General features: G+C 38.8%; 1 protein-coding gene across 4 annotated transcripts in view; it reads left to right on the top strand.

Annotated features, from left to right (window-relative positions):
- The window catches only part of SNX14 (sorting nexin 14), a 46685-nt gene extending 31609 nt beyond the window's left edge, over positions 1 to 15076 (top strand). For all 4 annotated transcript variants that reach the window (XM_042016139.1, XM_042016136.1, XM_042016140.1 and 1 more), the window contains 11 exons: positions 882 to 965; positions 1102 to 1202; positions 1489 to 1600; positions 4044 to 4084; positions 4251 to 4370; positions 8627 to 8750; positions 9147 to 9311; positions 10365 to 10460; positions 11147 to 11238; positions 11391 to 11447; positions 14855 to 15076. In XM_042016139.1, the coding sequence (XP_041872073.1) occupies positions 882 to 965; positions 1102 to 1202; positions 1489 to 1600; positions 4044 to 4084; positions 4251 to 4370; positions 8627 to 8750; positions 9147 to 9311; positions 10365 to 10460; positions 11147 to 11238; positions 11391 to 11447; positions 14855 to 14893 (1031 nt within the window). In that variant the 3' untranslated portion in view covers positions 14894 to 15076. The remainder of the gene's footprint in view (positions 1 to 881; positions 966 to 1101; positions 1203 to 1488; positions 1601 to 4043; positions 4085 to 4250; positions 4371 to 8626; positions 8751 to 9146; positions 9312 to 10364; positions 10461 to 11146; positions 11239 to 11390; positions 11448 to 14854) is intronic.
- The last annotated feature ends 657 nt before the right edge of the window (positions 15077 to 15733 follow it).

Raw genomic sequence — 15733 nt, 5'->3', positions numbered from 1 at the left:
AGTGTGTTTTGTATATGCATTCTTCTGATTTCAAAATAGTGGCTTGAAAGTTCTGAGGAAATGAGTTTGAGAGATAAATGATCACATTTAGCATTTGCAGGTTGAGAACTGACTCCTCAGCATGAATCAGTTCTATTTAGACTTCATGGCAAAGTTTGAAATGTTCTCTTTCCAAAAATACTTACCTTAAAATTCATATTAATAAACACCTGGCATATTATTTTTTTTAACAACTCTGAACTTTGGAATAATGAACAACAAATAAGTTTTTGTATAACCTTAAAATGAGTTCTTAGGAAATGAAAATGTTTTGTTTACGGAAAACCATCATGGCTTGCCGTTAGTTTATCAGTATCTAGGTAGCAATACATCCAAATGGAGTGGGGGAAAACAGCATCATCCTAAGTCTGCGTGGATTTGCGTTAGTAGTGAGAGTAGTACTTCCACAATGAGCAGAAAGTGTTTAAGAGGCATTTAGTGATATGTGCAGTGATAGGATTAAGAATGATCAGCATTCAAGCTGATGATGCAGAGGACTATATTCAACAAGTACTATTTCTGTAAGTCATTTGGTTAAAAGTTGGAAAATAGATCTCATAATAGCCAGCCATCATAAATGTTGAAGTTAAGGAGCAGTCCATTGTTGGGATTGTAGGGATCCCATAAATGAGGTGATAATTTCCTTGCTAGTACCATATCTATCTACCAGTTATGCATTTTACTGTAACGCTAAAAGTACCATAAAGTTTATGTTACTACAATGGGGGGGGCTAATGTCATTGAGGTTTTTCTTATATAATCCAGCATATCTTTGCTGTTGCTAATTTGTCTCTCAGGTGGCATAAAACCTGGTTTATTTTTAACTTTTTTTTCTTCTCCAGTTGGACATGAACCTGAACACTGGTCCGTCTACAGGAGGTATCTTGAATTTTACGTGCTTGAATCAAAGCTTACGGAATTTCATGGTATGTTCTCCACCATTTGGAAAGCTATTTTCCCCCTGCTCTGATTATCATTCGTTACTTAGCTGAAATTTAAAATAGTACAGTCAGTGTTTACTGCATTACAAGAATAATTTAATCTCCTTGATATCTTTATTAGGTACATTTCCTGATGCTCAGCTTCCCTCAAAGAGAATCATTGGCCCCAAGAACTATGAGTTCTTAAAATCCAAGAGAGAGGAGTTTCAGGAATATCTGCAGGTATCAAACAAACATTTGGAGCAAGGAATATTCTAATACTAATGATATAAAGCTAATAAAAGAATATCTGGGGTTTTTTTGTTTGTTTCCAAGTAACTTTATAGTTAGAGAAAGGATTCAAGTGGGCAATGTTAAAGTTTCACATGACTGAGAACAGAAATCTCTTGGAAATGACAATATCTGTGGCAGTATAATGCTCTTTGAATATTTTTCTGCTGTACAGAAACTGATTTTTAAAGATGAGTTTTAAAGTACTTATACTTCTTCTGTTCCTTCTGTCTCAAAGAAACTTCTGCAACATCCAGAACTAAGTAACAGCCAGCTTTTAGCTGACTTCCTATCCCCTAATGGAGGAGAAACTCAGTTTCTTGATAAAATGTTGCCTGATGTGAATCTTGGTATGTAATATGCTACTTGTTTATGCTGACAAATAGTAATGCTGTGGATGCTGTGATTGAATTATGTGATTCTCTGAATGACAGTAGTAATTCATAGATAACTCTTGTGGATGTATGAAATAAGAACTCTGCTCCTTCACAGCCCTTAAAATCATAGCAAGCAAGACATGCTGATACTTCTTCCTTGAAAAAAAAAGACATTTTGAAATTTTGGAAAAAAATGTTTAAGTGGTTGCTTTTGAATTTTTGTGTCAGCAAGCAAGATGGTAAGGTTTCTCTTAATAAATCTCATAGTTCAAGAAAATTTATGGTATTGTCACAAGTCAAGTCTGGGTGCATCTGTCATTGTTTGCAGATGAGGTGGCATAAACAGTTATAAAACTACCTTTGGATTTTAATTGATTAAAATCCGCTTATTTTATTCTGAAAACTACAATATTTGATATTTCTAGTATTAGATGGTGTTAAGATCTTCTCTAACATGAGCTGCTTAATGGAATTTGAGGCATCAGTGTGTGTGATACAGGCAGGTGAAATGGAAATGGAGAAGTTGAGAAGTTCTAATGTCTAATGGCAGTAGTTCATAATGTGACACTTTACTGTGTCGTAAATCTAGTCCCTCCTGATGGGAGAGAATTTGCTGAAAGTCCTTGCAAGGAGTTTCAAAGATAAACTGAGATGTCTCTTTTAGTTTCAATGCTTCCAGATAGTTGTTTATTTAGTCTTACCAGAGGAACAGAGCCACTAGCGTGACCTAGGTACAGCATAGAAGGAGGAAAAGTAGGAGTGAGAGCTAATTATCAAGATTTACACAGCCTTTTAAAGATATTTTAACCAATAGTTACTAAAAACGTACATTATTTTCACTTTCCTACCAATTATTCAGTAACACGGGCAGGAACTGTGGAATTCTCTATCCAGTCATTCCAAACTACTTTTACTGCAGAACATGGAGTAGGAGAAGAAGGAGAAGAAGGTTTAGAGAATAACAACAATCCTTCATTTTGATATTTTTTACTCTTATCTATTTACTACAAAGAGAAGCCCAAAACCTCTAAATTTTTCACCCTGTGACAATCTTACACAGTAGTCTATCACCTAATTCACACCACTGTATTTTCTAGTTCTTGTCTGACCACTGGTAATTTTTTCCAAGGTTTGAAGCTGAAACAGTGTTGTTCAGGGGGGTAAGAACCCTTAAAAACAGGCAGAGAAATATTCTTGGTGCTCTGGGTTCCTACAATAATGAATCAAAAAAGCTGCAGTGTGTAGACTGTAGTGTGACTTGGCTGCAGTGCAGCTGTCTCAGAGTAGTGGGCCTGAGCTGGTCAGGTGAACCTCATGGCCATTCTGTCTTCATGTCTTGTGCCACTTGTGGCTGTGCTCCCAGAAAGCCTCAGCTGTCCGAACTGCGCCGCTGCATTTCTGCGGCCCCCGGTCACGGCGTGGTCCTGCTGGGACAGCCCTTCTCTTAGCCTGCCTTATAGTTGTTGAATGAGGTTTCTGTTCTCAGCCTCCAGTCAAAAGGTTTTGTTTTGATTTCAGATCTTCCTTCTAGATCCAACCGTACCCTTAAAAAAAGCTTATAATTACAGTGTTTACTGTAATGCATTTCCTGTCTGAGACTGTGCTTCACTTCCATAATGAGCATTATAACAAGTCTTGGCATTTCAGTAGGGCTGTTTGTGAGGATGAGTGTTTTTATTACTGTCATTTGATCATTGTACATACTTTCCCATGTAAATTCCAAATTTAATGACATGTAGATAAGAATACTATTACTATAACTGTAGTGCTAAAAATAAAACTAGTCCTAGACCCTTTCATTTTTCATCATTCAAAGTTACTGTGCCATATCCTGATAGCCTTATCAGGACACAAGAGCTGATCTTTAAGGCCACAGTCGTAACCTGTCCAATTTAGAAAATTCTACTCACCAGGGTTTTTGAGGCTGCTTCCCCCCAGAAACTCTCCCGATTTGCTGATTTTTCCACAGAAAGAGGAAAATTTGAGTTACCTTGATACCTTCTTTGATAAGTGTTTATGATTTTATGACTAACTTACATACAGGGAATTTTGCCTGTACCGGTGTTGTAGCAGCACTGCTATTACAGTGCTAGAGCTATTTATGGTTAAGGTCTACAAGAGCTAAAAGGTAGATCTACAGTACTTTATTGTGGGTTTTTTAAAAAGTGTTCAGATAATAATATGTATATTTTTAAGTATCTTTTCTTGAAGACTAGTAATCACTAGGTTACAAGCTGGTTATGTGCAAGACTAATTTCATAGGGTTTTGTGCCAAATAAAAAAGACCCAGATTTTTAAAAATGATTCTATTTTTAAATAACTACCAGACAATGAGTACATAAAATCTAGCAGAGCAAAATGTCTTTCAAATCAGACACTGATAACAAAGTTTTTGTTTGTTTGTTTCTAATTGTAGGTAAAATCATAAAATCTGTTCCAGGAAAGCTGATGAAAGAGGTAAGTCTTTCAGACTGCCAATATCTTAACTTCATTAGCTAATTTTATGAGATTACTAAATTATAGGCTAATCAAAACTTTGTTGGAAACTTCTTTTTTGTTGTTGTTTTTGTTTTCATTTTCCTATAATTATGCAAGTGACAGGTCACTCATATCTTTTTTTCAGAAAGGTCAGCATTTGGAGCCATTCATCATGAATTTTATCAACTCCTGTGAATCTCCCAAGCCTAAACCAAGCAGGCCTGAACTTACCATTTTGAGTCCCACTTCTGAAAATAACAAGAAGGTACAGTAAGTCATCTTCCTTTCCTATTTTGCAGAAGTGGAGAAAACTGACTATACGCTTTGTCTCGTACTAGAGAGCTGTCTTAGAACTCATTAACTAAAATTATTTGAGATAAAGCCAAGCTGGAAAATGCTGTCTAGGAATGCAGGCACTGAGGGTGTTCAGTCCAAAGGCCAGACCAAAGGTAGACTGCAATAACACACTTTCCTATTCCCCAGATATGTGTGGCATAGACTTGAGCTGTTCAGTTCTGCACTTTCACTTCTGCTGTGAGATGTGACATCTTTGTGCAGATGTGCAGCCTTCCAGTTCCTGAGGGAAGCCTACAAGAAAGATGGAGCAGGACTTTTACAAGAGCATTTAGTGACCAGACAAAGGGAAATGGAACTGAGAGTAGGTTTAGATTACATGTTAGGAAAAACTATGTAACTGTGAGGGTGGTGAGCTGCTGGTACAGGTTACCCAGAGAGGCTGTGGATTCCTCATCTCTGGACGTATTTAATGCCAGATTGGATGAAGCTCTGAGCAACCTGGTCTAGTGAAAGGTGTCCCTGCCTATGGCAGGAGGTTTGGGACTAGATGGTCTTTGAGGTCCCTTCCAACCCAGGCCATTCTGGTATTCTGTGCTGTATAAGTGCTGTGCAGTAGCCAGGCACATCATTCCTGGTGATGGAGGTGAATGCCAAATGTCTGTACCAGGACTGTGTGAGCTGCCTGTATGGACTCTATGCAGAGATCTGGCAGGCAACCAAAGAGACTTAACCAAAGAAGGTTAGCTCTTCCTGAGGGCCCATCTGTGAGAAGAATATGTTATCTCATAGCAAGAGAATTCTTCAATTTTTTGGTAAATGGTAGTCAATTTCCAGCTTATGCTTGTATTGCCACAGTGTTCTCATGTATCTTTTCTGACACGGGTATGTTTATTTCAGTTTCAACATATTGGACTCTGCTGAGATGACAATGCACATTCCCCGGTGCTTGTGCTGCCATGAGTAGGGTGCACACAGGCTCCTCTTCCTCAGCAGGCTGAGTAAGAAATGCCTGGAGATCTGTCTGAGCAGGCCCAGTCAGAAATGTGCCTAATGCTCTGACAGATCTGCATGCTCCTTCCTTTTGAATGTGCCTGGTGCATGTGTATGTTTGTGTGTTTTAAATATTGGTGGAAGGACTTCTAGTTAAAAATGCACAATGAATGTGGGTAGTCAACCCTAGTATAACTGGGAGCAATTGGATTTCATCCTGTGTCAGATCCTCTAGATTAAGAGTTACTAACCTGCCTGGTTAAAAAAAAGCAAGTGAACAAAAACCTCTGCTTCCCCCTCCTAGGGGCACTAGCAGGATTTCTGGCCATGTTTCTGTTCTGAAGGTCTGTAAGCAGCTTGATCATCTTCTGAACATACTTCTGTCAGACTTGCTATAATAGGTCAGGACTTCTCAGCTGATGCAGACTTTGCAAAATATGCCAATAAAGGCATTGTTCTGCTGGCTTGTGATGGCCTGCCAACAGCAATAAAAGCTGCTTTTGGAACACCAGCAGCATAATATATGTTTTTGAGTAGCTACTTGGAGGAAGATGTGGTTGCCAACACTGACGGATGTGATTCAGACACTGCATACAATCTTTCTTCTTACCACTTTGGTATAGTCCTCTCTACTTTTTAAGTGAGCAGGAAGAACAGGGGAGAGGTTTATGCCTCTAGCTGTAGATATTGTTCATAGTCGTGGTATTGTACAGTTCACACCTGTGCTGGAATGTATTGGGTGTATGTTTGCATATGCACTCACCATTGAGTGACTTTTTTTTTTTTCCTGTGAGGCACTTAACGTGAGCATTCACGCTTCCTTTGCTTGCTTTTCCCAAGCAAAGCCTGTTGTACAAGGGATTACTTTGGTCTTTTTCTTAATACAGGCCATTTATCTTTCACTGACTTCATGATCTTGACTCCCATTGTTAATCAACATCAATTAATGGAATTTCCTCATTGTGAGCCTTTTAAGAATATTTACATGGTTACAATCATAGTTACTGTTTAATCTTAAAGATACAAATAATGATAGCATTGAGGTTTGTGTTGTTAATCTCAAATACTAACATGCAGAGAAACATCTAAAACAAAATCCTGTGCTTATCTGAATTGTGAGTATAATCTCAACTTCTGTGCTAGATAACCAGTTGAGTGTTTTTCACTTGAATTTCTTCTAAGCCAAGGTTCTGGACAGTGTAAAACATGGAAGTAGAAGTGTAATGCCACTTTGTATTACAGCTGCTGCAGTGCATTGTAGATTGCATTCTGAAATGCTTTCAAAGTGTGACTCTGATCGAGGAACCGTTACTGTTTAAGGTGCAACACAGATTGTCCCTGTATGGTGGTACATACAGCATTCAGAAGATGCTGCTTCTGGTTTGGGGTGAAAGTAAAAAGTCAAAAAGCTTTGCCCTAAGCTGGCCTTCATGTTTGATTTTTTTATAGGTTACCTACCAGATTGCTGTTAATGATTTAGTTTGGCCTCCAGGCACTCCTCTGAACCTATGTCTGCATGGCACAATGGGCTGCTTTAAGTTGGCTCAGTGTGTATCACCTTTGTCAGGTCGTGGGGTGTATCTAAAAAATAAAGAAGGCTCTTGTTTAAGATACAATACTGCAGCTAAGTTTTTTCCTGCTGTTCTGGTTTCAGTATTAAGGAGGATGTAGACTTCAGCTTATACAGGGTTTCTAGAACAACATACCAGGGATGCTTCCATACAGTAGGTGTGAATAATTATGTGTTCTTTTTAGGTTTGTTACATTCCCGGATGCTAGTCACCCACCAGTGCATTAACTATATTTGCCCTTTTATGTAATTTATGTAATAACTTGCTGTTGTTTAGTTTGAGTGAACCTTGTGAAGGTAATACCAGCAGCTCAACACTTAAAAAAAGAGGGGGCCTGAAGGAGTACAGGTCAAAAACATGACTCTTGCCAGATGTCCTGATGTAACTTTTCCTAAGGATGCAGAGCATTCTGTTTAGAGACTTGCATGATTCAGAGATAGTTGTGATTTGCGTGTCTTAGGGCTTTATTTATTTTGGGGAGAATTGCTGTACAGAAAGTGAACCACATATAAGCAAATTACTTCCTGTTCCTTGGAACTAATTTTAATTAGTGGTAAAAAAAACCTTCTGTGAGTGGCAATCACCTCAGCCTAGGCAATTCTATGATTATGTTGCATTTGCTTCTAGTTCTAGGATTTTTTTAGAACCTTGGCATAAACTTTTGAACTTTCATTTCATAATACAGTGTATTTTGTATAAATCCTATTTTATATCTAGATTAACTATTTTGGGGGTAAGTTAATTTAAAATAAACTGTTAGCGGGGATTGCTAGGTACTAAACATGGAGAGCATCAGAATTTAGAGATCTTCCTTTCCCTCTGCTGGGATTCACAGACTCAGGGGCAGGGGAGGCGCAGACTACTGCCTAGGTGGCTTGGGACCCCTTTTTTGGTGTGCAGGGAAGAGTCTCTTGGGGTTTTGAAAGAATTGGAGTATCTTTTCAGAAAGAACCAAAGGCAAGGAAATAGAGGGATCAGGGAGGAAGGTGATGACACAGGAAAATAGAAGGCTAAAGGAATATAATTGATAAATGGAAAGAAACCCAAATGTTAGTAACTTACAAAGAGTCATGAAGTTTTACTATAAATAATTAAGCTGGCAAGGGAAAAAGATATTTCTTTATGTAAAAAACTTGTATATTTTGTCCAGAAACGGTTGTATTTATTTCAAAATACATTTCAAAATTTATTTCAAAAGTTCCAACAGGAACTTTTAGGAATACTTTAATCTTAGAGGCTTCCCTTGTGATTTAAGGCAAACAAACTCCATATCCTTTTAATCCCTCATTTTCAGAACAGGGTGCATCAAGGAAATCAGAGCCTGTGGTAAAAGTCTAGATGCATACAATCATGTAATTGTTTAGGTTGGAAGAAGGTAGTAGGAGCAAAAAGGCTCATGAATTAATGTCTCAGTGCTGATTTGTTCTGAACCCAGGTGTTTTGGTTGTTGTGTATCTTGGCAACATGTGATGTGCTCTTTACTGGAAAGTGAAGAATTTGAAAAAACGAAACCAGAAACAATGAAACAAATCAACGCCCCTGATCAGTTCTTTAGAAGCTCTGGAAAAAAGCTACTTCTGTAAAAAGAAACCAACCCAAAGAACTGGTGGCTATCCTTCTGCTTTTGAATGCAATGATTTCAGTCTTATGTTTCTGCTTTTAGCTTTTTAATGATTTATTCAAGAATAATGCAAACCGGTCTGAGAATACAGAAAGACGACAAAATCAGAACTACTTCATGGAAATGATGACTGTAGAAGGAGTCTATGACTACTTAATGTATGTTGGTAAGAAGTGATTTCTCTTAATTATTCATATACTTCATGCCAAACATGAAGTTCACAGTCTCTGGTAAGAAATGAAATTCTGTTGTAGCACTGATCTATAACTCAGCACTTTCAAGCTAATATACATCTTAGTAACACGGTCATTCTGTAGAAGACTTTATTGTGGTGCTAAAATGTCATTTATCATTCATCATTGCTTAGTTGTTTTGTTATGTCTCCTCCTTTCTGCACCTCTTACTAGCTTATGAGAGTAGGTCCTGTCCCTTTTCTCAGGTCTGCCTAGGCTGCTTGTAGACTCTGGGAACTGGAATTGTTACCTTAATAGAAATAGCTAAAGGAAGTTAATAGTATTCATGATAAATGTTACTACTCACAGATGTTGCTGTGACTTTGCAGGTAGGGTAGTTTTCCGCATTCCTGACTGGCTGCATCATCTCTTGATGGGAGGAAGAATTCTCTTCAAAAATACATTGGAACTGTACACAGACTATTACTTGCATAACAAGTTAGAACAGCTGTTTGAGGAGCACCGGTTGGTTTCTCTGATAACACTGCTGAGAGGTTAGTAATAGTTACATCTTTGATGAAAAAATACTGCTTTAGTCTGGTGTTTGAAATCCCTTCTGTGAAGTTTCTGAGTGCTAAACCTTGGAATGCTTGACTAACGCTGGTGGAGTATTAAAAATCAAGTGGGCCTGGACTAACTTCAAAGCTTGTTGTGGAAAGCTGTTGAGTCACCTGTTTGTCAGTGATGGTTACAGAAAAACAAAGTATTATGAACAGTAATTTGATGAGGTGTACAAGGAGAACAAGAAAAACAGAATAGAGGTGGTTTAGTGTATCAACGCAAATGTTTTATGAAGTCTTTAAGTTACTTCACTTGTGTGCTACATCAGCCTTTTATTGTTAATTTTTTGGCTCCCTTTGTTGTGGTGGGCTCTTGAGAGGACTTGAGTGTTCCTGACCTTCAAATAAGGGAAGGGGTGAGAGACTGAAAAAAATTTTTAATTACTTCACAATTGTAGAGTATTATCTGACTGCAGTCTGATCCAAACAATGCATCTGGCCAAAAACTCTGGAGTCAAGACAGCTCTGTCCTTACCAAACCAAAAATGAAGCTTGTGAAAGGCAAAAAAAGAGTGCAGTAAGACTTTCAGAGCCTAAAACCAAAACTGAGCACCTGTTATTTCTGATGAACAGCAATTTTTGCTTTCTCATTCATAGGTAAATTTGAAGTTTTTGACAGTTCCAGACAGTGTTTTAGCACAAGGTGTAAGTAGTGCTTGTAGTTTTGAAAGCATGAGGGAAATTGTGAGTAAGGAGATCGTAACTAACCTAAAGTAGAATTGATCCAAACTTAGAAGAGAATGCTTTAACTTTGAAAAGATTGGAAAGAAAAATGTGAAAAGATTGTCCTTCAAACAGGTGGGGTATTCTGGATTTGGTCAGGCTAATGTAAGCAAAAAGTATGATCTGACAAGGCTAGAATTCCCTTCTGATCAACATAATACAGAGAAGAAGTTCAATTTTGAGCCACAATCCAAACCACATTTCTGTGTCAGTGATATGTAGCTGCCTAAAGATGTTTTTTTTTCCAATGTGTCTTCGCTGCAGATGCAGTGTTCTGTGAGAACACCGAGCCTCGCTCTCTCCAGGATAAACAGAAACGAGCAAAGCAGACTTTTGAAGAAATGATGAGATACATTCCAGGTTCTGTTTTCCATGGCTGCCTGTATGAGTGTGGTTAATTGTTCAAGCAGATATTTAACCCAAGTATAGTCAAATTATCTTACCAAATCAAATAATGCTTGGGCTGCTGAGATTTGAGTTGACTGGAATACCAGGTGTAAAAACCCAGCAGTTCAGTTTTGTCACTTCAGTGTTGCTGACTAAGGTTGTAGCATAGTGATTAATAAAGACATGGTGATGGAAGTCAAGAGCTTTGCTCATATACTTAATGGCATAATTTTTTCTCTTTTGAAATGGCTTGTATTTTATCCAGCTGAAAATTGGATTAAAAAAGACATGTCATGAAGCTGGAAGGTACATCTGAGCTCTCCTTGCACTGTATAAACTAGGAAAGAGGGGCTCATGTAATTGAAAGTAATTAAAAAAAATTAGCTTGTGTTTTATTAAACAGTGCATTAGAACAATATATTGATATTATAAAAAGTGTAGTAATTACTTAGGTGTGGAGCCCTGAAGGAAAGGGAAGAGAAAAGGATGAACCAAAAGTGTGTTTGTTTTTCCATTTACCATTTGAGACAGAAAAAAATTAGAACTCTTTCTTTAATTTAAACAGTTTTTTTTCTTGTTAATTACTGGAGTTCTATAACTGCATCATAAAGCTGCTTTGCAGTGCTTCCTCATGACTTGTGTATTTGTATTTGGTCTAGATTTAATAGGCAAGTGCATTGGGGAAGAGGCTAAATACGAAGGCATCAGGCTTCTGTTTGATGGACTGCAGCAACCAGTGCTCAACAAACAGGTAACTCATAACGTGACAAACTTTCCTTTTGGCACAGGATTTCCTGAAGTGAATGTTTGGTATAGCAGAGGAGTGAGCTGTTGCTCAGAATTAAGAATAAAAAGCAGTAGTTTTGCCTTGGAGTGTCCTTAATTTTCTGTATTTTCTTTTAGTTAACTTATGTTCTGCTGGACATTGGGATTCAAGAACTCTTTCCAGAGCTGAGTAAGGTATGTGCTAACTCTGTTCAAGAACTGCAGAACTCTTCAAGCTGCTGCTGAGTCTAGTCACTGGTGTATTTTTGCTGTTGTTCTCTATTACTAGTATTAATTCTAAATTTTGGGGAAAATATATATTTTTCCAATATGCTGAAATAATTGGAATCTGGAGTAATGACATTTTGGTTAATTAGCTCTTTCCAAATCAGCTCAGGCCCATTTGTTTAGCATGCTGCAAGTCCGAGCTGCCTTTCGGCAGCCTTGGACAGACCAACCAGCAGTCGGGAGCTCTGTTCCTTTCTCTTTGATTGATTTGTCACCACTCTATTTTATGCAATTCCCAATTTAGGAAGGGAATTCTGCATGCAAAGCTCAGGTCAAGCTGCAGCATTTTTCTTGAGAATATCTGGCAGGAGGATTTCTTACCTCTAATTTGGTCACTGCAATGTTAACTTCAGCTATCCAGATAAAGGAGAAGGCATTTGCACAACAGAAATTGCTATATAAATGTGTATCATTAGATTTGGGATCCATCTGATATTTGTACTTATGTATATCAAGCCTTCACATATTTTTACATAGTAATTTTAGTTTGGTCTTCATGGTAAGCAGGAGATACTTGCTAGTTAGCTAGTAGAAAAACAAAACCCCAAACAAATGTTAAAAAACCCCTCACTTAACAATAAATGTTCATTGCATGACCCCTATGCCTGAGAACTGCAGAGTGCCAGCAGTGATTTGTTTTGCATGGCAAACAGAAACAAATACAAGATATTGGAACAAGCCAGGACACTTCCATTGTTTTCAGTGAAATGAGGCTGGCTCAGCAAGTCTGACCTACTTTGTGCTTCAGCTCTGTAGCTGCCCTCCTCAAGCCAGTGCTCAGACATCTAAAAACAGGCAAAAGAAGACCCAGCTGACCACGGGAACAAGGAAGTAGCCTGGGAACTTGAGTGCAGAAGAAAAGACCTGACTTAGCCTTGCTGTTTTACTCTGCTGAACTGGTTTTGTATGTCAGCAGCTAATTGTATATATGTATTGGAACACTGGTCTTTTCTTCAGTTCATTATGGAAAAAAATGAATGGCATTTAAATAGTCTTTAAAGCACCAGTCAGGCCCAGAGGCTGGTGATCAATGGAATGAAGTCTAGTTGGAGGCAGGCCACTAAGGAGTTATCCAAGGGGGGTCAGTTGTGGCTCCAGTCCTGTTTAACATTTTCATTAATGATCTGGATGATGGGACAGAGTGAAAAGCCTGATAATGACACAAAACTGGGAGGAGTGGCTGATACACCAAGAGAGCCATGCTGGTTTCCAAAGGGACCTAAACAGGCTGGAGAAATGGGCTGGCAGGAACCTCGTGACCACCAACAAAGGGAAGTGCAAACTCCTCCTCCTGGGGAAGAGCAGCCCCAGGTGCCAGGATGGGCTGGGCACCAGCCAGATGGAAAGAGACAAAGTTGAATAAAAGGCTGATGGTATCCTGGGCTGCAATAGGAGCAGTGTTGCCAGCAGGTCAAGGGACGTGATGCTGCCTCTTTGCTCAGCATTGGTGAGGCTACACCTGAAGTGCTGAGTCCAGATCTGGCCTCCCCAGTACAAGAGAGATGTGGACATAAGGGAATGAATCCAGTGGAGAGCCATAGGGATGATGAAGGAACTGGAGCATATCTCCTATGAGAGGAGGCTAGAGAGCAGGACTGTTCAGCCTGGGGAAGAGAAGGCTCAGAGTGTCTTACTGATCTGTGTAAACACCTGACGGGATGGTGCAAAGAGGGCAGAACCAGGGGTGCCCACTAACAGGACCAGAGGCAACAGGCACAAACTGAAACACCAGGGGTTCCTTCTGAACATCAAGAAACACCTCACTGTGAGGGTGACCAAGCACTGTCACAGGTTGCCCAGGGATGCTGTGGAATGCTCATCCTTGGAGATACTTAAAAGCTGTCTGGACATGATCCTGAGCATCTCTAGGCAGCTCTACTTGAGGTCTAGACCAGGTGACCTCTGGAGGCACCTTCCAACCCCAACGATTTTGTGATTTCATAACTCTGCATATTTAATGGCATAAAATATTTTTTCTTCAAAAACAAATCAAGGAAAGATTAATGTAAATCAATATCATGTTTTCTGCTTCATAAGCCATTCTTTTTGCCTGTGTAACCATGACACTACCCAGCTGCTCTGCAGTTTCATAACCACTTGCTGAAGAGGAACCTCTAGTGCTACCTTTGCTCCTGGTGAAATGGCATAGGTGAGGGGTGGGCTCCCCCTGTCCCCTGTGACTGAAGCTGATGGGGACAGAGCAAGAGAATCTCCAGCCTAGATTTCAGTACGGGAAAGGAAGATAAATACTTCAACTGGGAACTTGAGCTATTTCCTTATTTTGGATGTACTGAGGGCAATACAGAACAAAGTGCTCCATCTGTGATGTTCGGCAGTGGGACCTGGTTGTCAGTGTACCAGGACTGAGAGGGGAAATGCAAGGTGGAGAGGGTATGGGTGGAGGGATGGCAGTGGTTTTCATCCAGAGCCCTAAAAACATTTTCCCAAAATCACTGCAAACAGATTGTGAAGGCACTTGGAACAGGAATTGTTTCTTCCTAACAACTGCAGGGGGGAAGTTTAAAAGTAATGACTGGTTCTTACTTAGCTATTCATTGTACTGGGGGAATCAACCCAATGCCTGTCTCTTTGTTCAGCAGAGACTGGTCCTTTTTGAGTTGCTTCATACCAAAATATTTTTGTAGTTATGGTGAAGAATAGGAAAACATTTCAGGCCAGTCAGCTTTTAAAGGGGAAACTGAGCATCCCAGAAGTTTTGTTTTGAGCACTGCTCCTTTGGCAGGGGAAACAATGATGGGAGAAATGGGAAGATTTTCCTTAGTGAGGATGTCTGTCTGCTTCCCACTCTTGAGATCTTGAAGGTATTTCCTGCCACACATATCAGTGCGGATATACGCTGGATCACTTGATGTGTGCTGTGTTTGATGGCAGCATCAAGCTCCAAGAGCTGAAAAACTCCTCTGAGATAGTGTACAGCCAGATCCTTGGGAGTCTGTAGACAGGATACAAGGAGAAGGGACAGCTGAAAGGGAAGAAGCATTCCTAGCAGAGGAAGGAAAGAAATCCAATTGAAAAAATATCTCTGGAGTACCATTTCCAGAGCAGAAAATTGCTGTGTTAAGAGAACTGTATTTAGCAGTTAGGAATGGGGGAGGTGAGAACTTTTAGAGAAAAAAGAAACAACCTATTTTGAGAAATAGTGTTAAAACCCAGTAGCCTTCCTTTCTCTTAACTCTGGTTTCAAGTGGATGTTTCCAGACACCATTAATCATTGCAGCTCAGTTCAGTCATTTCTATGTAAATATGTGTTTTCGAACTTAATAAGTAAATTTCCCCTTCTTCCTGTTTGACAGGGTCCAAAGGAAGCAAGCTCTGTGTCAAGCTGGATGTGAGTGGACACCCATTAGGATCTGCTGTGCACTCTTGTAATGGACATGTGACATTTTAACATTGCCTTGTATATTTTGTTGTAAATAACATAAAATTTAAGTTCAAAAAACACCTTTATGCAATAAAGACAATAAAATTTAATACCTATTGCAGGTAAATAAAGTATCTGTACATTTTATTTAAAATTTGTTTTAGCTGTTATCAGTAAAAGTCAAATTAATTTCACCACACTCTCTCAGTGTATGAAATTACAGGATGACATCAAAAAAGACAGCTGGGTGATCAGCCAATTTATGCTGTGCTAGAAGAGCAATTACTGGATGTCTTCCTGAAAGGATATGTACAAAAATTGTTTGGAAGAAGCTGTAGAATGCTCCCATCAAGTTATTTTAAAATATGTCTTATCAAATCTTTTTTTTTTTTTTTAAACAAAAGTATATGATTGAATCTATTGCATACAAATAATCTCCGAACTATCTTTGGCCTTCATCCTTCTGTTAGCATGGAAAATCACATTTGTAATTTAGTCTTTTTAATACCTGACTTCCAAATCTAAAGCCCTCTTAAAATAATAACAGATGTGAAAAGTGGTTTTGACTTTTAACTTAGCCTTTATTTTTTGCAGTTTCTTATCTAGCTTTGTGGGGTTTTTCTGACATCCTCTTTACAGGCTTAGAAAAGAGGATGTGAGTCTATTCACAGCATTTTATAAAAATTCATTCATATAAAAATGTGTGGAAGATTTTTCTCTGTAAATCTTAATTTGTTGGCCCAGCCTTTATAAAAGAGATTTTGAAAAGGACATTCATGTGTGGATTTTTAACAAGTTTTACTCACAGAAT

Source organism: Corvus kubaryi, unplaced genomic scaffold (genome assembly GCF_017639235.1).
Source record: "Corvus kubaryi isolate FWS band 111438036 unplaced genomic scaffold, C.kubaryi_AGA036_p1.0 split3-73, whole genome shotgun sequence".
Taxonomy (NCBI): domain Eukaryota; kingdom Metazoa; phylum Chordata; class Aves; order Passeriformes; family Corvidae; genus Corvus; species Corvus kubaryi.
This window is presented reverse-complemented; position numbering and strand designations above follow the sequence as displayed.